Consider the following 23,767-nt stretch of genomic DNA (forward strand, 5'->3'; position numbering starts at 1 on the left):
AAGTGACACTGACTCCGAATGCTGAAGCTTTCCGTAAACATCCTGGAGGAGAGAGACTCCCAGCATGCAAAGCCAGGAGACTCCTCAGTAAATCTGGTTAATCCCTGTTGTTCCTCCCTCACTCATTAGATCTTCGTTGTGACTTTAATCTGTGGTGGCGGATTAGCAGCCGAAGCACCTGTGGCTGCGTGTTGTCGCAGGGATTCAGTCCCGTGCGCCCTCACGCTCGCTTTACTGGATTAATGACTACAGCGCTCTGTGAGCGTGTTAAAAACAGCAGCAGTAGAGCGCTGCAGTGATAAAGTCCTTTACTTTGTGTTTCCATGTGTTGCAGTTTTCTCTTTGCAATCTAGGATACATCAAAGGATATTCTGGATTTTTACAATTTATATTTGTCCCTTATTGCTATCCGTACTGATAACACTGAGGTCTGGGAACATGGTGACACAGAGAAAACACTGGACGGGTCAAGAAATGAGCAGAGTTCCAGCACATAACTTCCCCTAAAAACCGCACACTGTGGTTTTTACATTTCTGTTTGTGCAGATTAGCTGTTTTAAACCTTTCGAAACCTCATTTTCCCCTTATAGCGACGCTCCAACATTTAGTAAATCCTCGTCTCTCTCTCTTTCGCGGAGTCAAATGGGAAGAAAAATGTCTAAAGTTTAAATTCGGTGCGTCCAGTAAAGAGATGTGTTTTACCTAGCTTAGCACGAAGAAACTAGCCTTGTTCCATCAAAAGAGAAAAAATACACCTTCAGCAAATCTAAAGCCTTGATAAAACCTCGAACAGAACAGCTAGCTGGGAATATGCTAGTGTCACTGTATGGAAGAAAGACTGAAGTATATTAACACAGGGTTTATTTTTCAAATACAAACACACATCAATTACACAAAGTCCAAACACATGCATATTTCATATAAAAAAAACAACAAATGAAGTACGTGCATGATGCAGTTTGATGAACAGTTTGCTTTGGTAATAGTTAAAGCTGCAGTTTGTCGGCTGACGGTGTGCGTTGGCAGGTGAACTTTGAGGTTTGTGGATTAAAACGACAGGTTCAAACAGTTAAAATAAGGCAGGTCTACGTTTTCACGTGCAACTCTACTGAAACGACACAACTACTGAAAGACTGAGAGAAGTTCAAGGGGCACTTTACCACAACAAATACAAATACTTGATTTATTATAAGTGAGCTTAAAGGACTGTATCTTCTTCGGCCACTTAACTACAAATCATGTAAAGTTATGACGTTGTACTTTAATTTACTCTGACCAGCTTCTGAATCACAGCGTTCGTTTTTAGACTGATTTCTTACCTTCTAGGAAGCCACTGGTTTCACTTTTTAAAGTGATCTATGAAACTTAACCTGAAATCTGCTGCAGAACAATAATCAGTGACATTTAGTTACCCAGAATTCTTCGTCAAACCTACATTATCAGTAATGACTCCAAATCTCAGATGTCAGTAAACAGTAACTTGAGGTAACATACACAGTTAAGTGGCTAAAACCTGGAAAATCACCAGTGTCTTCCTATAACTATTAAAACCTTATTAGCCAGTTTTAAGGGCTTAATGAACACTGCGCTGTCTTTTGGGAGGATCTCATGATTGCTTTCCTTACTGAATCTGAGAGGAACAGCAGAAACATAATCTTCAGTCAAATTCCTCTCATAAAATAAAGTACATTTCCATAAAGTTAGCGTAGTCCTTATTAACCCATTGCAGTCGGTCGTTATTCTTTCTGAATTTAACTTCTAAAAATGGTCGCTGCTGGTTGACGAGCTCCTGGACATCGTTGTTCCAGAAACCTGAAGTCTGCTTTTTAACAGAGCCCAGCAGCTGAAAACTGCACAATAATGGATGGTGCTCATGTGCACGTGGATAAGTAAATCATCTAATTAATATAAAATAATCTCTACGTTTTTACATGTTTAAGGGATGCCAAAGACAACAGAGGGTTGATTATAATAATACATCCACCTATAGGGCTGCAACTAACAATTATTTTCATAATCGATTAATCTGGTGATTATTTTCTTGATTAATCGTTAAAAATGTAAAAAAAAAAAAAATAGCATTCACAGTTTCTCAGGTGATGTCCTCAGTTGGTTTGCTTTGTCTGACTAACAGTCTAAACCCTGATATTTGGATATTTGGCATTTTTACTTGAAAACTGACTAAAACGATTAATCAATCGTCAAGATAGTTTAGATTAATCGACCAATCATTGCAGCTCTATCCACCTATCTTCATGGACTTGAACACTTTTAATGAGCCACTTAGATTTAATGCAGTTTGGATGGAGAAATGTGAATATACGCCGGATTTTGCCTGTTAAACAAAGTGGCATTATCCTTGAAATCCCTTAAACGTATGTTAAAATGTCATCAACGTTGTTATGAACTAATCATTTGTGTGCACAATTAATTCTATTGGAGAACATGTTTTATTAATTTGAGCATATTTGACATCATCCTGTTTGGGTTTGGAAAAGAGCCCGGAGAGGCAAGAGAACTGCGTAAAAAAAATAAAAATCTACAAAACTGGAGATACGAGTTTTTCAGCTGACTAAATTCAGCTGGTTCTGTGGCTCCAGACAAGATCAATAAATCATTGGAAAGTAATGGAATCTATTTGAACATTTAGTAGACCCAGGAGAGGCATGAGATTAACTGACACCCAAACTAGCATCTGTTCACGTTAGCTGCAACATAAATCGGTTAAGATTCCCAAAATCCCTACAGCACTTTGTTAGTTAGTTAAGTCAAAACAACAACAAGAGAAGAAAGTAAAGCACGTGGACTTCAAACGAAGCCAGTTAGAACGCATGCCAGCATGCTGTCGAACACAAACGAGACAGAAGGAGAAGGTTGACTCTGCAAGATGAAGAGCACTTGGATTCATTCAGCCGTCGCATCGGACGGATTACCCTTCAACCCTTCAACCAGTCTGAGCACAGGCGGCAGTGAGCACCGGCCAATCAAATGCACAGTTCAGTCAAAAGGTTTGGTGAACACCTGAGAGAGCAACCGCTGTTGTGAACATAAGACAGAGATGTGGCTCAGAACAAACGGCAGCACGAACAAGTTTGTCGCTTTGAAAAGATCCCCGATAAAACATGTCGACTCTTCGGGATGCAAATGGTTTGGGATCCGAGCTCATTAGCTTTGTTACTGCCACGTATTATAAAATTCATCCGATGTGATCCGGTGTGGTTTCGTAAGATGTCTCTATTGTCTTTTGAAAAACGATCCAGGTTTTAGGCGGATTTGTTTGAAGATGACGAGCAGGTAAAAAGCTCCGCTGAATTATCCAGGTACTGATCCACTTCTCCGTAAGGACCATTCGTTCAGGGTACAGTCGTACAGACGTACGGCCGACTGCTAGGGCTGGGTATCACTTGAACATTTTTTCACATGCGCCAATATCGGAGTTTCTACACTGATATCAAACCAATACATCTTTCGATGCCTTACTTTGATAAATATAAAACAAGTTTTTCTACTAAATCATCCATCTAGCCTCTTTCACTACTGGTAGCAAGTCTTACAGCTCCTCGTGGAGGATCCCGAGACGTGCCCAGGTCTGATGACATATACAACCCCTCCAGTGTGTTCTGGGTCTCCCTGGAGTCTCCTACCAGTTGGACATGCCTGGAAAACCTCTAAAAGGAGGCGTCCTGATCAGGGGCACCTCAACTGGCTCCTTTCAACACGAAGGAGCAGCGGTTCTCCTCTGAGCTCTTCACCCAGTCACTATCAGGGTTTTCAATTATTATATTCAATGGACAGAGCAGCTGTGCTCGGTGTAATTTTACCTTCTGATCCCACTGGGACTTAAAAAATCTCAAGCCCGGTAGAAAACAGAGTCAATACCAGGTTACCAGGACCATAGACGAGGGTTGGAAGGTACCGTTCTATCTTCCACTCTGTTGTTTAATGAAAAAAATATATGTATTTTTCAAACTCTGACCATCATTAGATACCAGCTTTTAGCACCTGACAGTTTTTGATACTGAGTACTACAGACACATTTCGGTCAGTACCAAAAGACGTGTTACGGTTTGATATCCAGCCTAGAAACCGTCATGGTAACCAGGACATGTACAGCTATCAGGGTTACCAGAGACGGATTTATTTCAACCACAGACGGCTGAAATAAACAAAAGGATCAGAGTGGACTGTGCTTATTACAGCCCAGACATATCTATTAGCCTCGACGCCTCCAATTAACAAACCTGCATATCGGTTCAGGAATCCTAGTTTCAGCTCATTAACAGCTGATGGTCCTCAGAGTCACAAACACGTGACATTTCAATTAATAATCAAGCCACGTAAAACTACCTTATTTTGAACCAGCAGATGGCGTAGTTTGTATCTTTCTCTGTGCAGGTGTTGAGGCGGCTCTGTCCTCTAGGTGGCGCTGTCAGACCAGATAATGATCCTGCAGGTGCTCCCAGGAGGGCGTCATGTATCCATAATCCTCTGGTGCAGATCAGGATCCAACCAGAGATGCTGCTGGATTTCTCTGCTTGATATTTAGCAACGTTCTCCACTTTTTAAATTCGGACTTGCTAGTTAGCGCTGATGGCGAGTTTCCATTAAAATGGCCTCATGATCCTTGTGCCCTTGGAGCTTTTGTTCTCTCGGACATCAGTGAGCAGGAGAATAAAGCTCCAAATTAAGCTCCAGTCCACTTTTGGCCAAATAACTGAATGCAGTTGCTGCTGCTCAGTTTCCCGTCCTGTGAAGAAGAAGATTCACGCTCTGTTAGCACAAAGTCCGTCTCTTCTCGACGCTCCTGTTCAGATGCCACGGTGAGATCTGACCGGACTCTCCCGGACTCAGTGGTGTTTTGAGGCAAGCAGCTCCGTGTACGTCAGCTGATCACACCTGGCAGATGTTGTAGTAGACAGTGTGTGCGTGCCTCTCACCCGCTGAGTCGCCCATCGTCTCGAACATGCAGTCTTTGTGGGTGTGGATCTCTGTCATTGGCACATCTACGCTGTGGGAGTTGTTGTGAGCATGAGGAGTCTGCGTACCGTAGGACGGTACAGTCTGGGGACGAAACACACAAAAACGCACGTTGGCTTCTGACATTACTTATCTTCCATAGATGTGCTGTACGTTATCATAACACTCAATCTGTACACTCATTCGGTCCACACAGAAAACTAATGCCACATGCCCAGACAAACTGTGATGTTCAATACAACGGGCTGAAGATAAAGAGGGTTAAAAAGTGTAAAGTGTGACAAACCCATGTTAAAGACATATACAGTATTGTATGTGTGAAAAGTAATAAAGTTTTTAAAAAAAGCTGATCAGACACATAATGATACTGAGAAAACTTAAGAACGTGATGATTTTCAGGTTCTGGAGTGAAGAGGCGTCTTTTTTTCCTGTGATTTCTAAGCGGATTTATGGATGTTTATTCACCACGGACGTCAGATAGATTATATCCTAAAAGGGTGTAAGTCACACTGAATCTAAAGATATGTGTATCATGTCTGTGTGTTCAGATTCGACTGAGTTATGGCTTCCAGAAGAAGTGCGATTTTTGATGCAAACTGCAGCCATCAGGTGTTTTAAATTACCTTAATATGCTCCATGAGCTGTGTGTCACAGCCACTGCTGCAGCTCATGGAGGCTGACTGTGTTGGTGAGTGATTGTAAGTGATTTAGTTAATTGACTATAGCAATTAATTCTGTTTAACTAACTTAGGCGTTTCTCAGTTGGTTGTTAATGCACTATTCTGCCCGGCAACAGGGAGTGCTGCAGAGGGGGAGTCAGAGCTCTAATCTCTGCAAAGTCTGCTGTAATCTAATCTAACCCAACTGGCATGAATGAAGTAACAGCTCACAGGTGTAATGGAAAGGTTGATGTTTCCAACCAGAAGTTATAGAGAGTGATATCTGGTTTGGGATAGGAGTTCTTCTCAAAAACAGGAAACAAGAACAATAAAATTTAAATTTATTCAAAAAGTTAATTTATTCATACACTAAATCCGAATTACAGATGGTGTTTTTACCTTTCCTGCTCCACTGAGGGGGAAATCTTTCCGACAGAGGTGGGCGATGATTCCCGCCGCCAGAGCGTCGCCCAGAACGTTGATCATGGTCCGAAACCTGTCGCTGCAGACACAGAGGTGACGAGGAGACACTGTGAAACCAAAATCACTCGTGTCTCTGAGCAGTACCCGAAGTATTTTATACTCTATTCACATCCTCTTTTTTGTTTGTGATGTTTGGCAGCCGCGGAAAGTACATTTAATTAAGTATCGTACTAAACCACAATTTTACGGTACTTGTACTTTTAAATATTTGCATTTTATGCTAATATACAGCTCTAGTTACTTGTTAAAATGCTGATTGCACGTCGATAATTATAATTTGATAATATAACAAACTGTAAATAATACTGTAACGCTCAGAAAGAGGCCTTTCTGCATCATGAGTGCTGTTACTTACAGGATCCAGTCGATGGCCACGATGAGTGTGATGTCATCTGGTGGCAGGCCCACTGATGTCAGCACGATCACCATGGTAACCAGACCAGCCTGAGGAATCCCCGCTGCACCGATGCTAGCGGCTGTAGCTGTGATGCTGCCGGACAGACAAACACACGAGGACAACGGACGAAAAAGTATAATGTACCCTGTCAGAGATCAATTCAATCAAAACTTCGACAAGTTATGTTCCAGAGCGTCCTGACTGTTGAAGTAGATTTCCAATCAGAGCGAATAGTAGGCTTGTTGTCTGACCGTTGGTAAAAGAAACCTGACCTGTAAGAACGATAAGTATTGAGTTCTCTACTTGTAAATTCATTCTTTTGACACTGTTACAGAAAATGCTGCCTGAGGGAGCTTCTTCAAATGAGAATGATGAAATCTTCTTACGGTACTCAGGTAATCTGACTAGTTTTCTGCATAATAAATAAGTTAGTGGAGGAGGAAATTGTAATAGGACATTTTATCCAGCTCAGGATGTTAATTAAAATTTTATTTAAAATGTGACAACAGTTTGGTTTCTGATATAAAACTTTAAGAATGTGTTTTTATAAAGTTGCAATGGGTTTCAATGTGGATATGTTAGCTTTTCATTCAGACATTCATATCAAAGCTGTTTTGTTGGTCAATGAATTTCAAACAAAGCTAAAATTTGTCAAATTAAACCTACCTCTTCGGTATATTTTTTTTACATGTAATTGAACACATAATCAATATATAGAGAGAAAATCCTCCCAGTGTCTACAGGTGGCAGGCCGTGCTGAGTCACCTACGCGCTACAGAAGCACGTGATCGACCACAGCCTGCCTGGAGAGGATGTCTGTGTCTCATTGCATAAATAAGTTTGGAAGCTGTTTTGTACAATCACGTGCATAAATCACTGTGTCATCAGCATATAGCTACATTTTACCTGCAGCCAATGTTTTTCATGTACTTTTTCAGGACGGACAGAAGCGAGATTGTTACTATGCACTGACTAACTGAAAGTGGTCCATGTATAAGCTCTTGTGAGACGCCCGTAGCAGTAGATATAGGATTATGAACATTCATATATTGCGTCCTACCATTTGGATAAGGTGGATATCAAGGTTAGACATTTTGTTACCTCTCATATCATTTATCATTGAAAGACTGTTCCTGTTCTTCTTGCCCTTCGTTATCTCTGCATGTTTCAAAACCTCCTGAATTGTCTTACAGTTTGAGCATGTCTGTGTTGATTTACCTGATGGTGACCAACTGGCCAAAGTCCAGCTCATAGTCATTAACCTGAGCGATAAAGATGGCCGCCACGGCCTCGTACAGCGCTGTGCCGTCCATGTTGATGGTGGCACCCACAGGGAGGACGAAGCGGGCAATCTGTCGGTCAACATGGCAGTTTTCCAACAAACACTTCATGGTGATGGGCAGCGTGGCAGAGCTGAGAAGAGACGGAATTTAAATAAAACTTAAATAAAGCCTGAACACACCCACAGACCAGCAGGTTAAATGAGGACTGTCCTGGACTCTGACCTGGAGGAGGTAGCCAGGGCAATCACCATGGCCTGCAGCAGCCCACGGATGTAGGAGAAGGGGTTCTTCCTGGTGAGGATGAAGTAGAAGAGAGGGAGGAGGATGAGTCCATGGACGAAGAGACCGGCGAGCACGGTGATGCCGTACCAGCCCAGCTTCCTCCCCAGAGTGCTCGGGTCCTGCATGTCCAGGATCTTCCCCGCCACCAGGAAGACAATCCCAAACGGAAAGTACCTGAGAAGACAGAACAAACAACATCTTGATGATTTATCTGTTCATAAAGTCTAACCAGTAGTGGAGCTAAACATGTAAAGTTTGTCCTGAGGGTGGCGCTGCAGGAAACATCAGGAAGTCCCTAAAATGTAAAGAGTTCATCCTCTGGGGAGCAGGAATATGTTCTGACAGATTTTTATACTTCTTTGTTCGGGTGGAAATTTCGGCCTGATGGTGGCGTTAAAGAGGCCATGGAGTCATTAAGTCATTATCATGATTTTGGTGTTGATTATGAGGATAACTGAACCCGATGGTGGCGCTAGAGGAGTGTCTAAATCATGATTCTGCTGAGAAAAAAAACTGTTCGACATCTACTGAGCTAAACTGGGAGAGGGTGGATTACCAGGATTTGAGATCCAGGTATTTCCCGGAAATTCGTCCTAAAATCTACACCGCTGTCCCGGAAATCTGGGATTTTAGCATGTGTGTGCATCTGTGTGTTCACGGACTAAAGAATAGTGGATGTACTGAAACAAAGACGCCTTTCCAAGTTAAAACTGGGCCTTGTTCTGACGTCAGTGTTACTAAATGGAGTTTTATCATCACTAAAGTAAAAACCGGTTGCACCTCGTGAACTAGTTCGTACGTAGAGATTAGTTGTTACTAAATATTTACAGCCACTAACTGCCAGGTGCAACTGACAAAGCTAACGTTAGCATGCTAACATCTGAGCCGTTTAGAGTGAAGAGTAAAAAATTCTTGATAAATGCTGTTTAATAATGATGTAAATCTTGAAGATTTTAAATTACATTTCACAAAAACAACACACCACATCACGAAACGTTATGCTAATAACATTTGACTAAATGAGTAAATAGCTTTAGTTATCATTCCCACTCATTATAAACTGTATGAATACTACTAACTCTGAAACACAGATTTCTCCATGTATGCAGACAGAAATATTACATAAATACGGACATTTACAAAGATTTATCTTTAAATCTTAAATCTGTAAATGTCTAAAACAGTAGGTTTTGGAAGTTGTGCTAGCTTGTGATGCTACAGTGACTTCCTGTTCACATAGTTGATTGCTCCTGATTGGACAGCGCTACAGATGTTTTCTAGCAACAGATTTACACATTACTAAAGTCTTTACTCGCTTCTTAAGTTTTAATGACCTGATTTAGTAAATCACTAGTTTGAACTAGTAAGTTGTTACTGAGAACTTAGGAAGGACTTTATGTTCAGACTTAGTGAAGGATTTATGAAGGGCTGCTGTAACACAGTCCTGACTGAGGGGCCCAGGTTCCCGTTCATTATATAATGGACATTTGTGTTGTGATATTTAAGCAAATCATCCGTCAACAGGGAAATAAAAGCCTCTTGTGTACGAGAGCAGTCTCTTGAGAGAGGCTAGCAACCCCCGCAGGCGCTAGTTTGCTGTCGCGCCTGTTTGTGGGGCTTCGCTCTGCTGTTCTGGTGCTACAGAAACCAAAACATGAGCTGCCGTGGCTGAGTCGCTCTCCTCCTGAGCCTGTGTAGTTCGTGGCACTGGTTAGCATCCTAGCTAGGCTTTAGCAGACGCATGGAACAGTATAGCCAATCAGAGGCAGAGTAGGGGCGGGTCTTCCCGCAAGACAGCCATGATTTAGTCTTTCCCATCTACGTGATTGGCTGAAGTGGAAGGAGCCATCTGATTGGCTACAGATAATTCCCAGTTGAAAAAGACCCCACGCACAAATGCAGTGAAGTTCACACATGGCAAGCAGTTCGTAAAAACAGTTTGTATATAAATGTAACAACGTCCAAATATGTTTTAGGCAAATACTTTTAAATACATATACTTGTGGATTTCTATTACATTTATTTAAAACAAGAAATCAGAAATTTGTGAACCTTATATTTTATCTGTGGATTTGTTATACATTTATATACAACCATAAGTATTTTTGTGTGCACTGAAAAATATCTTTGTGGAGAGAGTCATTTATATATAAATCCCGAAATACATTTGTGAATCCTTCTGAGTGCATTCATTATTAGTGAGACTGATCAAACTCATATATTCAAACCAAACCACTGCTGGTTCAAAGTGAAGTACATAAACACTCATCCGCAAAGTGTAAAACATACTGCAACCAAAAGATTCTGTTTGTTTTCGTTATTAAGAAAAGAAATCCACTAATACACACAAAGACCAGATGCATCCCTGGAGTGTGTGACATGTATGCTTCTGTTTATTTACAGGGTGCTTTCACATCTGTAGTTTGCTTCATTTGGTATTTATCTTCTCTGACGAGCTCAGAAATAATTTATTATGAGCATTAATAGTATAGACCGCTTCTGGGCCGCGTATATCGTAAATAGTGAGAAAAAGAGGCATCTATCACTGCAGCATTACAGGAGGAGCGTTACTGTACGTTCGCTACGTTTCACGAAGTTTTTAATGAGGAACGGCTAAAATGCACGTTCTGTTTTATCCGGCGAAAATCCGGTGTTACCATGGTTACCAAATGATTTCTTTTGCATAAATAGATCGTTTTCCTGAGCAGATGGGTTTCAGAGTAGTTTATCCCATATAGTCCTGTGGTTTAGTTGTTTTGCTTTCACGCCGCAATAGAACAATAGAGTTCACTGGGAAACAGAGTCCGATTGTCAACTTTCAGAGCAACGCAAACGAACCAAACTAAACAGGCAAACGGACCAGAGGTCCTCTGAACCGAGCCAAACAAGCCAGAGGTGAAAGCAGCCTGAGTGTGTTTTCAAGCTCTGGTCCGAATCAGTGGATGAGCTGCTAAACTTGTGTTTTTCTGTTGGTTTGGTTTCTTTGAACACAGAAAAACCAAAGAGAGAACGTTCTCTCCTCTCATTGGTTAGATGCGTCTGGGACGAGAAAGTAAACACAGGAAGAAGCTCCCCTCTGCCCAAATATCAAGAAGCTAGTCCAGGTCAGACCTCCACTCATTCTCCGGCTAGCTGCTAGCAACCGTCGATTTTCCTCATCCTCATCCCAGCATGCAACCTGGCTACTGGAGCTGTTTAGCTCAAGCTTGTAGTCGGGTCAGATCACGTTCCCCACCACAAACAAACCGAGACCACTTCCTCTAAAGGGTCTCTGTGCGGGTGTTTTGCACCCGAGTACGACTGCTGTGCTCAGATCTGCTCAAATGAATCGAACCAACAGTAAAAACCATCCAGAGTCTGATTCAACTGGGGGAAAAAACGCAGTTTTGAAAACACCCTCAGAGACCGACTGACTTCTTACGACGACTCTGGACAGACAGACAGCTGTAAATAAAGGGGACCAGCAGACATCTGGACTTAATAACATTAACAGAGTCTCTGTTCTGTTCAAGTGTCCCAAGTAAACCAGCAGGAACGCCAGGACCTGAAACTGAATTCAGACATCTTTACTTTTCCTATTTACGCCTGTGTGACCCTGCTGTCACATGACAACATGTCTGCTGTTAGAAAGGCCTGTTAAGTGGAGCAGTGTAGTGTGTACTGTGTGTACTGTGTGTACTGTGTGTACTGTGTGTACTGTGTACTGTGTGTACTGTGTACTGTGTGTACTGTGTGTACTGTGTACTGTGTGTACTGTGTACTGTGTACTGTGTGTACTGTGTGTACAGAGCTTTCCTCTCACCAGACAGCGGCGTTGATGATCTTCATGACGCACTCGTTGATACACTGGCAGACGTTGACCAGCGGAGCTCCTCGCTCTCCCATCCTGCCCAGCAACAGACCTACAACAACACAGTTTATTCTTATTATTATAAGAATAATAAGAAAACTGCACTGTGGCTTGTTCAGGGTGAGGAATGCAAGGGATTATGGGTCCGGACTGATGCTTATATATGTTGTACATATAAAAACGTCTGACGTCTGATCTGTTTAACAAAGTGACGAAAAGAAGACTTTTGTGATTAAAACCTCAGACTTCAGAGAAGTAAACTTCAGGACTTTCTGCATCAGTCAGCGACACGTTGAGACCGTCCTGCTCACCCATGGTGGCGGAGAAGACGACGATGCCGAGGACGTTCATCTGTTGGCTGCTGCCGGGACTCGTCTTGTACGTGATGTCCGGGGGCGGGGTCAGCTCCAGGTACACCGTCCGACCGCTAGGATGACTCTCATCGGGGAACACGTAGACGAAGTTCGGCTGGACGGTTTTGGTCGGGACTTTGAGGATGGGAACCAGGTCCGTTTTGTACTAAAGAAACACGGGAAGTAAAGTTTAAAAAGCGCTAAACCTCATCTGTCGTCTGAAAGAGTCCTGGCTGCTGTCTCACCTGCTGAAACGTGGCCTCGATCAGATTAGAGGGAACCATGTTCCTGTGGAGACACGTGACTGTTATTCATTTAAAAAGGAAGATGCAGAGAAACTCAACACAAAGCAGATCAGCTGCGATTTTAAAAACAAATATTTGAACCTGAGTTTAAGTTATAAGCAGAATAATCAGAACACATGGAAAGCGACTTATCTAACAAAAATGTTGTGATCAGCGGCATCAAAACCCTCAAACAGATCAATCAAACAAATGAATCCACACCAGCAGCTGTCTCAAGGAAAAGGACACGTCCAGTTCCCCTTCTTACGGGACCAGGACCCCGAATACTTTGGTCCGCTGGTCTCCCCATTTCATTGAGTAATTCTCACTAAAACCTCCCAGTTGGACATTTGTAAATTTGCTGATTTTTGGGCATGGTTTGGTGGGCGTAAAGTGGGCCACATATTTTTACCTGGAGGGGTGGGGGGGTAAAAACATGGGACATATATCACAGATACAGCTGCACTCAAACAGATGAAGGTTTTTATTGACTCCTGTAGACCTGCAACGATTAGTCGATTAATATTAATTTAAATAATATTAAAGAGTTCGGTCTAACCCTGCTCTACAGGAAAAGTGCAATGAGATAACTTCTGTTATGACTTGGCGCTATATGAATAAAGTTGAATTGAATTAATCTATTAGTGAAGAAAATTTGTTGGCAACTAGTTTCGATAATCGATTAATCGTTGAAGTAATTTTTAAGTAAAGTTTAAATTTAAAAATGATCTTGTTGAAGTTTTCTGAAAAAAACGATTCGCTGATTAATCCAGAATATAATCAGAAGATTAATAGATTACGAGAAAGATATTCAGCTGGTACTTAGTTAAATCTGTTCTAGAAAAAAGTTCTCGTTCAAACATGATCAGGGAACGTTTTGTGTAATTTTTGGGGTGGTGGGGGTTTGTAACGGGGCTGGTGGGAGTGTACCATATCATATTGTTCATGATAATCCCAGTATAATCTTTATTGTGATCAAAATCTGTCATGTCATTGTATTAATGACGTTTTGATGTATTAACGTCACTATATATAACACACTATATCGTAAACGGGGTGATTTTTGTCCAGTGGTGGAATGTAACTGAGTACAGTTACTGAAGAATTCAATTTTATTTATATAGCGCCAGTTCATAACAGAAGTTATCTCATTGCACTTTTCCTGTAAAGCAGGTCCAGACCGAACTCTTTATAATATTATTTAGACCCAACGAATCCCACCATGAGCAAGCGCTTGGCCACAGCGGCAAGGAAACGCTTCCTTTAGGAGGCAGAAACCTCGAGCAGAACCGGACTCGATGGTGGGCGGCGGCCATCCACCGCTGCCGTACAAATAATTTGAGGTATTACTTGAGTATTGTTATTTCATGATATTTATACTCCTCCACTACATTTCAGAGGCAAATATTGCACTTTTTACTGGACTACATTTATTTTACAGCTTTCTTTACAAATTAAGATTTTACATAGGAAACATACCTTTTAAAATACAATGCATCGTTATATATTGAACCAGTGGCTCCCAGTGTTTTCGGCTTGTGACGAGGAACCGGCGTCTGGGGGCCTCCTGTCACGTTTCAGATGTCCGAGTTGTTATCAGCTCCACCGAAGAGACATTCCCCCTCCAAACTTCTCACATGGTTTCATTTAAATAACAGTCTGAGGCCCAAAGAGGTCGAATGATCCAATATTACCGATGTGACAGCAGTCAGCAGGAAGGTAAGGAGGGTAAACACTCTTTCAGGTCACCTGACCTTCACCGGAGGTCAGAGGTCAACAGGATGATGATGCGTTCGACCTGCTCGTGAGCTCGGTCTGCCAACGTGCCTCGGCAGAGATCGCTGCATCGCACCGCCGCCACCGCTGACTCAGTTAATCTGTCACTTATCCCTGCAGGATTACTAAAAATATACTAACCAGAGCTGTCTGTAATTGGATTGATGTGTGTGTGTGTGTGTGTGTGTGTGTGTGTGTGTGTGTGTGTGTGTGTGTACGATTTGTTGATCTGTGCAGTTCAGCTGGCTGGCCTGGTCTGCTGCACACTGAGCGTTCATACAGGAATCATTATTTTCATCATCTATATAATGAAATATACGTAATGATAAACGTCCAGCACGTCACAGAGAAACTGCACTGCGAGTTAAAATGGCCGATATGTTACTTTACATTCGTTCGAAAGGCTTGAGTTGAGTTCAGCTGTGACGAAGATCAAAGATGTCGATCAAAGTTAAGACTTGATTTCATTTTTTTAACTTTCAGCTCTCGTTTTTTTTAAATCCATTTTAGTGACAGTGACGTCGCCCCCCGCGGAGTGACCCCCACCCACCTCTGAACATAAATAAAGTCTGTAAAATGTCTCATTATTTGTATTTTTAGTATTTTATTTATTCATTTCAGGGCCGCAACTAACCATGATCTTAATTATCAATTAATCTGCCGATTATTTTATCAATAAATTAGTTGTTTTGTCTCTGTTTATTTATTTATTTAGATAAAAAGTCCAAGCTGACGTCTTCAAATGTCTCGTTTGGATCTGATCTGATTCAGTTTAGAAAACGGAGAAAAACTGAAAACCTGAGAAGCTGATTTGACAGTTTGCGGTTGATAATTGATCAACGACTAATCGACTATCTGAACCGACTTCCTCTCGTGAGAGCAGCGTCACAGACAGACACGCGGTCAAAGACGGGCACCGGCGTCAAGTTCAACCCGCTGAAGTATTATTCATTATTATAAATACAATCCACCATATTTCCTCCTGGAAGCACAAACACACGGCGTTCGCGTCAGCGTCCAGCTGCTAACGTGTCTGACTCGGCTCTAAATGATGCGGCAGCGCCTGGAAATCCCGTGACCGACTCTGGAGTCCTTCAGCTGTCCCGAGTTCTCCGATGGCGTGAACGCCGGAGGTCTTTCTCCATCTCTACCGTCCATCCTGTCTGACGCGAACGTCCCGCCGCTCAAGTGGACGCACAGAAACCAGAACCGCCAGACCAATATGTCGTCACTAATTTACAAACAGATGAAACAATACGAGCAGCAGAGACAGAAGGATGCTGATTGGCTGCAGTGAGCGCACGTCAGCAGTCCTGCTTTCACCTGTTTGAAAGTTTCTCCTCATTTTTCACCTTTTCTTTTTGTAAAAGATCGAAGACGGACGGCGTTACGGTGCTGGCCGTATTCTTCGTCGTCCAGGTTTTGCGTTTGTTTTTCTGTTTTGGTTTCGCTTCCTCAGAATGTGCGTGCGTGGACGCTCGTCCAACACAGACTCACAGGCTTCATTTGAAGGCGGCACATTATCAAAATGACGAGACCAAATGAAAACCACCGGCTGTCACTCAGCAGTCCACCATCTGATACACTGAGGCAGACTGTCCTGGACCCAGAGAGTCCCCCATTGGACCCTTTATGGGCTCTAAACATCACCTTTAAGCTGACCTCTGACCTCTCTCACCTGATGAGGTCGAGCAGGGCGTCGGCCGAGGTCATGACGGGCCCCCCTCCCAGCCGGTTGCTCTCCATCTCCGTCCCCACGCCGGGTTTGATGATGATGACGAGCAAGATGCCGACCACCACGGCGATGAAGGTGGTCCACAGGTAGTAGGTGACGGTCAGGACGCCCATCCGACAGCACGCCTTCGACTCCATCGACGACAGACCCGACATCAAACTGTACACAGGACAGACCGACAGACTTAAAGGAACATTTAGTAAAACACTTGCTGTCTGTCGCCTCCAGAGTCACGTTTCATCTCTGTGCGTTCACTACAGAGACAGGTCCAAGACGTGTTTAGCCTAGCTTAGCATAAAGACTGGGAGCAGGGGGAAACTGCTAGCCTAGCTCTATCAAAAGAGAAAAGATCCAACGCTTTGGTTTCTGACCAAATACCTGCAGAACTAATGACTTTCCCATCAGCCTCAGCTGCACTTTACTGTTTACTGCTAATTAGCTCATGTTAGCATGCTAACATGCTAAACTAAGATGGTCAACATGGTAAACATTATACCTGCTAAACATCAGCATGCTAACATGCCGATGTTAGCATTTAGCTCCTGACCTTGAAACTCACTTTGCCCCTCTGTGGTGTGTTCGTGCTCAGGTGGGAGGAGAGGAACAAACAGGTGAGAGGTTCGTTCAAATGAGGCAGCGCAAAGCAAGTTGTTGGTATTTTGGTGGAAAATGCGTTTTAGGCTTTGTGCTGACGTCCCAGAACGACATTCAGTCAGATCATTAACTCACTGCAGACACCTGAAGGCAGCAGGACACATGTGTTGATAAACCTGCAGTCAGAGCGCAGCGACATCACACACACACACACACACCTGACTGTGGAACAAGCAGCTCAAAGGAAAAGATGGCGGCAGCAGGAACTTAAACAAACCTAAACAGGGGCGAGTCCAGGATTATGTCCCGAGGACTGTGTTTTCCCTCTTCATAAAGTCTGTTACAGGTGTGCAGAAAAGGCTGGCAGCGCTGCAGTTGTGAAGCTTAAAATGTCAGAAATTGTCCAAAATAAATAAATAAATAAACACTGACTGTGATGGATCGTCTCTCTCAGCAGGTTTTAGGTCTCTGCAGGTTGATTTTCATAGAAACGAACTGACTGGATAAAGTAAAACTCTTTTATTCGTCTTTTCCTGATGTTTTATTACCCGATGGTTTGCCTCCTGGTGTGTGACGTGACGTCGACCTACCTGGACGTGATGAGAGGAAGAATGAGCATCTTCAACATCCTCATCAGCAGCTCTCCGGGAAAAGAGAAGTAGATCTTTGCCTGCGGTGAAATAAAGGAGAGAAATGTTTTAGAAAAGACATCATTTCAAAATAAAAGCAGGGCTTGGTCGTTGCTTAGTGGTGGATTTCTCTGCCCGGTAAAGCTGCGTCACAACACAGTGGCTGAAGTTACACGTTCATCTTTGTACAACTTGTTGGATCGATCCAGCGGCAAACTATCTCCATAGCAACTGCTGCTGAGCGCTCATGGGAACTGTAGTCTTTGGAGTCATTCAACTCTCCTTATTAAAGGGATCTGTCAGGGAGAACGAACCATGTCGACAGAATCAAACCTTAAATAAAGTAGGAGCTGAAGTTATCGGTTGTTGCTCTATTACAGACATACTGTACATGTGTATTATTCTCACACATTCTCTTCGTTTTAAACAGATGCTTTTATTGTAAATTTCTATTTTATTCTATTTTATGTTTATGATTCGTGACTCTTCTCTTCCTGTTTATTGTTACGCATGAACAGACCAAGACACACTCCCTGCGTGTGAAAGCCTGCTTGGCGATAAACCTGATTCTGATATTCTGAGTTGTAGAAATATTATTTGCTAATTCGCGCGGAGAACTGCGAAACTCTTAAAATCCGTACATGTGACTCAGATGTGCACGTGTGTTCGAGAATCTGAAAATATGAACCCAAATAACCGAACATAAACGGCCTTTTATTAACGAGCAGTAAGTATTTAGCTTCATGAGCTTCTTTCGGCTGTCGAGCTCGAACTGGACTCTTTCACCCATGTTAACACTTGTTATGAAAACTCATGGAGCACCACTGTCCAACACACAGCCGACGGTCGTCTTGCAGGTCCAGCAGCGCGAGCCTGTGAGCCTCGACTCGGGGTGAATAAACGCAGAGCTACAGACAGACCACCTGCAGACGCAGCAGGAGGGCAGCAAACGGCAACATGAACAAAGACAATTAAGCGGCGACTTTAAATGTATTTTGATGCCAATACTTTTGCACTTTAACTTACGTCTTCCACCACTGAAATACAATAAGATCATTTACTTAAATCAATTGTTAAAATATGAGAAAAACTACGAAAGGACACTACAGAAATGTCAGATTTGGTGACTTCCTCCTCCTTCCTCACCACGTGACAGCCTTTTAATGAAGACTAATTTCACATTTGAAACGAGAACACGTGTCGTCTAAGTGGCTCCGTGACCTCCGTGTTTGTCTAGACTATATTCAGCCGCCGCCTCCCTGAGACAGATCAATTCTTCCGGGAAAGACACTTCACAGAGTCAACAGTTGAATGACCGATATATTACATATTATTTCTTTAAGAGGCTCGAGTTCAAAGTCATTTTAAGAAACTCGGAGAATCTGCTGTGATGAAGATTAAAGATGCTTTTAAGTAGATTTTGCTGAAAATACTTTTACTGAAGTACAATTCTGAATGCAGGACTTTTACTGTACTGTATTTTAATCAGAATGAAATACTTTATTGATCCTGATTTTAACAGTGTGGTGTTACTACACAGGAGAAGTTTATAATACACTATAAACACTATAAAACAGGTCAGAAAATAAATCAGTACCAGGTGGGTTTAAGTATAAGATAAAATAAGTGTGAGGTACTGGGTTTTTGATGATGATAAGACAGGTATAAATGCAGTAATAATATAAGTAATAACATTTGAGCAGCAGGTTTGAATAATAATTTATGTGTGGTAACAGTTGGTATTAATTTTACTCGAGTATCAACGTGGATGAACTTTTTTTATAAGACAGGGAAAAGCAGCAAATCTTCACATTGGAGCAAAAAGTTTTGCCATTTTTGTTTGAAAAATAAGTGAAACGATGAACTGATCATGTAAAGAGTAGCAGTTTCATTCATCTCTCATCATGAAATCCAAACACTGTCTCTGGCCACTAAATGTAGTCAAATTTAAAATATGTTGAGACTTAAAATGCCTGTAAAATAGCCACCATGTCTACGTTTAAGGTATCTGAAAAGGTTCCCAGAATGAATACAGAGGACACGAGCTCAGCGTCTTCATTTCCTGCGGTGTTTTATCATTTAACTTGTCTAAATTTCAGCTCCTCACAGTCAGCGGAGACACAAGAAGAAGAAACTGCCTGAGAGGCTGACAGCCATGAACTGAATGGAGGGATTAATGGCGGAGGATTTGGACTGGCTGTCGTCTCCCTCTGTGGTCGTTAACGCTCCCTGACGCTGTTTCAGAGCAGCAGGTACCGGCAGAGAGTCGATGGGTCAGTTTAAAGGAAAATATCAACATGTGGAAGGCTCGAGGGGAAACTTAAAGCTCCCTCTGCACGTTTCCTGTAAACAAACTTTCTGTTTACATTCAGTGTTAAACTCACTGTCTCCTTCAGCTCTAACAAACACGTTGAACACATTTCCCCCCCCCCTCATGAAACACAATGCATGTTTACATCCACGTTTGCTAGCTAGCAGTCTTCTTCTTCCTTGCCTTCGTTAGCACGTTGCTACATTTCTTTTTTCGCTATCGCCACCAACTGTCGATTAGCGGAAGAGCATGAAACTGTTGGCAGGAATGTGCGTCGCACTTCGCCTGCTTGCTCACGTACAGGTGCGTCCTCTTGCACGATGTGACCCACTCGTAAAAATCATTGCTACTAGCATAGCGCTACTAGTGGTCAAAAACTCCACAGAGAACCCTTAAAGGAAGTATCGACCTGGGGGCTGAATTTTAAGCCCCAACAGGAAATTTAAAAGGAAAATATCAACATGGATGCTTGGCGGGACATTTAAATCTGCAGTAACTTATTTTTTGGCCACTTGGGGGCAGCAGAACAAGCTGTAAACACGTCATCTGACATATTATCACCTTATAAAGTAGCTGTGGCTAACATGTTAGCAAACCTGCCTTCTTCCGCATTAGGCGACGTGATCGTCCGAGTCTGGAAAAAATAGCATGAATGAAAAGTAACTTCTGTTGGAATCAGTGCTAATGTTAGCAAGCTAGGCTAACTAGCCTCTGCTTTTCTGTGTTTAAGCTAGTTAGCCTCCCGTGCTAGCTTTCACTTTCTGAGTGAAATACAAACTGAACATTGCGGTTTGTCGTACAAAATGTTGATTATCGTAAAGAGATTAAATTGCTTTGTCTAAAATACGTCCAAAAACAGTATTATTATGTTTTATTTATGCGGTAGCTACAGTTTATATGTTCCTACACAAAAAGTGAGGAGAATTCAAATTTCAGCTCAGCGCGAGAGCTTGACGGGAGATTTAGAGGAAACTATCAACGTGGGAGCTTAACGGGAAATTCAGTTTTAATGGAAAGTATACGTATCAAAGGGAAGTTTAAAAGCATCAACACGAGAGTCCCAGCGGCTGAGTCTGGACGTTAGAAATAAAGCGCAGGATCCACGGTAGTCCGACAGGTGAGTCGTACCTGTGTGGACAGCTGAGTTCCTCTCAGCATGAAGCCCAGCGTGCAGCCGGTGAGCACGGCGATGACCGACAGCGTCAGCAGCCCGTTCCTCTTAAAGAAATCCCTCACAATCCTGCTGAAGTCCCCCTTCGCCGTCACTCGGACGAAGGTCTTCACTCCTTCCCTCATCGTCCTCCCTGCGTCTCCTGGAACGTGCGAACCGTGCTCGGAGCGCGCCTCCTCCTCGCCGCTCGGTAACAGAAGCTCCTCCATGCCTTTCGGTGTCTCCTGCTGGTCTTCCTTGCTGTGTTTGCGGCTGGCAGGGTGACAAACCTGTGAGAGGCAAAGGCGAGCTGACCTTTTCCACTGAGGGATTAAATCATGGCAGTGTGATCAGGGCCAACGGCAGCCCTGCAGGCAGACTTACAGGCGCTAAGAGGCTTAAAGAGGTGGAACAACACCTCGCACGCCTTTGTTGTGGCATCTGGACCTGCTGCTGGACCTGATCCTGGTCCCGATCCTGTTGTTTCTGTTTTACTTCTTTTGGCTGAACTATCGAGGTCAAAACGTCTACAGAGCAGGTTCAGACAGAGATGTTTTAACTTTCTGTGTAGTTTGTGAACTGATGTAGAAAATAATTTCAAAGATGTTGGTTTTTGTTTTTCAGCTTTTGTAAAAAAAAACAAAAAAACTACGTGAGAAATTTAAGTTTGTGAATGTGTAGAAAATATTTGAGAATGTCTTTAAAAAAAGGTGTCAAGTCAGAGGTGGAAGAAGTACTCAGATCTGTTACTTAAGTAAAAGTAGTAATAACACAGTTTAGAAACTCAAACTTCACATTTTTATTTATTATTATTTATTTTTATTATTAGCATCAAAATAAACTTAAAGTACCAAAAGTCCTCATGCAGAACGGCCCCTTTCAGAATAAGGTTTATTACTGGATTATAATTATCGGTGCATTCAAAGGTAATCACAGTATTTTACACATCTTACTGACCGACAGACTACAGACTGTCAGACAACAGACCGTCAGACAACAGACCATCAGACAACAGACTGTCAGACTACAGACTGTCAGACCGACAGACCATCAGACAACAGACTGTCAGACTACAGACCGTCAGACCATCAGACTACAGACTGTCAGACTACAGACTGTCAGACCGACAGACCATCAGACAACAGACCGTCAGACTACAGACCATCAGACAACAGACCGTCAGACAACAGACTGTCAGACTACAGACTGTCAGACTACAGACTGTCAGACCGACAGACCATCAGACAACAGACCGTCAGACTACAGACCGTCAGACTACAGACTGTCAGACTACAGACCATCAGACAACAGACCGTCAGACTACAGACTGTCAGACTACAGACTGTCAGACCGACAGACCATCAGACAACAGACCGTCAGACTACAGACCATCAGACAACAGACCGTCAGACAACAGACTGTCAGACTACAGACTGTCAGACTACAGACTGTCAGACCGACAGACCGTCAGACTACAGACCGTCAGACTACAGACTGTCAGACTACAGACTGTCAGACCGACAGACCATCAGACAACAGACCGTCAGACTACAGACCGTCAGACTACAGACTGTCAGACTACAGACTGTCAGACCGACAGACCATCAGACAACAGACCGTCAGACTACAGACCGTCAGACTACAGACTGTCAGACTACAGACTGTCAGACCGACAGACCATCAGACAACAGACCGTCAGACTACAGACCGTCAGACTACAGACCGTCAGACTACAGACTGTCAGACTACAGACTGTCAGACCGACAGACCATCAGACAACAGACCGTCAGACTACAGACCGTCAGACTACAGACCGTCAGACTACAGACTACAGACTGTCAGACTACAGACTGTCAGACCGACAGACTGACAGACTACAGACCGTCAGACTACAGACCGTCAGACTACAGACTGTCAGACCGACAGACTACAGACCGTCAGACTACAGACTGTCAGACTGTCAGACTGACAGACTACAGACCGACAGACAACAGACCATCAGACTACAGACTGTCAGACCGACAGACTGACAGACTACAGACCGTCAGACTACAGACTGTCAGACTACAGACTGTCAGACTACAGACCGACAGACTACAGACCGACAGACAACAGACCATCAGACTGTCAGACTACAGACCATCAGACTACAGACTGTCAGACTGACAGACTACAGACCGTCAGACAACAGACCATCAGACTACAGACCATCAGACTACAGACTGTCAGACTACAGACTGTCAGACTACAGACCTTCAGACTACAGACCGACAGACTACAGACTGTCAGACTGACAGACTACAGACCGTCAGACAACAGACCATCAGACTACAGACCGTCAGGCTACTGACCGACAGACTACAGACCATCAGACAACAGACCGTCAGACTACAGACTGTCAGACCATCAGACCGTCAGACTACAGACCTTTAGACTACGGGACCGTCAGACCATCAGACTACAGACCGTCAGACCATCAGACTACAGACCATCAGACTTCAGACTGTCAGACTACAGACCGTCAGACTACAGACTGTCAGACTACAGACCGTCAGACTACAGACCATCAGACTACAGACCGTCAGACCATCAGACTACAGACCATCAGACTACAGACCGTCAGACTACAGACTGTCAGGCTACTGACCATCAGACTACAGACCATCAGGCTACAGACCATCAGACTTCAGACTGTCAGACTACAGACCGTCAGACTACAGACTGTCAGACTACAGACCGTCAGACCATCAGACTACAGACCGTCAGACTACAGTAGTGCGGTGATTCAGGAGTCTGGCATCAAACTGTTAATTTTAATTGGACGACATGACAAAAAGATGCCAACAGATCCGATTGGACAGACTAGATGTTTCGGTTTAGACTAAGATCAGAAAATCCTTCTTACGGAAAGTGAAGTTAAATCTCGATCAACCGACCGACTGCCGAATTCCACCTCTATAATCCGTCGATGGCTCTTATTGATCACATTACAGCCGACCTAAAC

At 43.1% G+C, this 23,767-nt stretch overlaps 1 protein-coding gene across 1 annotated transcript; it reads right to left on the reverse strand.

Annotated features, from left to right (window-relative positions):
• Positions 1 to 844: 844 nt before the first annotated feature.
• slc1a8a (solute carrier family 1 member 8a) lies at positions 845 to 22,519 on the reverse strand. Its single transcript, XM_044198955.1, has 11 exons — positions 20,742 to 22,519; positions 17,264 to 17,343; positions 16,023 to 16,238; positions 12,530 to 12,572; positions 12,243 to 12,450; positions 11,884 to 11,983; positions 8,022 to 8,255; positions 7,735 to 7,929; positions 6,475 to 6,609; positions 6,036 to 6,138; positions 845 to 5,061 (listed from the first exon to the last, which is right to left on the reverse strand). The coding sequence occupies exons 1-11, from the start codon at positions 20,991 to 20,993 to the stop codon at positions 4,891 to 4,893; spliced, it is 1,737 nt and encodes a 578-aa protein (XP_044054890.1). The 5' UTR covers positions 20,994 to 22,519; the 3' UTR covers positions 845 to 4,890.
• Between the last annotated feature and the right edge of the window lie 1,248 nt (positions 22,520 to 23,767).

This window comes from Siniperca chuatsi, linkage group LG6, assembly GCF_020085105.1.
Source record: "Siniperca chuatsi isolate FFG_IHB_CAS linkage group LG6, ASM2008510v1, whole genome shotgun sequence".
NCBI classification, from domain to species: domain Eukaryota; kingdom Metazoa; phylum Chordata; class Actinopteri; order Centrarchiformes; family Sinipercidae; genus Siniperca; species Siniperca chuatsi.

Excerpts from the sequence above, each read along its gene's own strand:
- slc1a8a (XM_044198955.1), bottom strand. The coding sequence starts at position 20,993 with ATGGAGGAGCTTCTGTTACCGAGCGGCGAGGAGGAGGCGCGCTCCGAG. Across the intron at positions 6,139-6,474 it reads GTGGCCATCGACTGGATCCT|CGACAGGTTTCGGACCATGA; the intron begins GTAAGTAACAGC and ends CTGTGTCTGCAG. Across the intron at positions 5,062-6,035 it reads CCCTCAGTGGAGCAGGAAAG|ACTGTACCGTCCTACGGTAC; the intron begins GTAAAAACACCA and ends TTTCGTCCCCAG.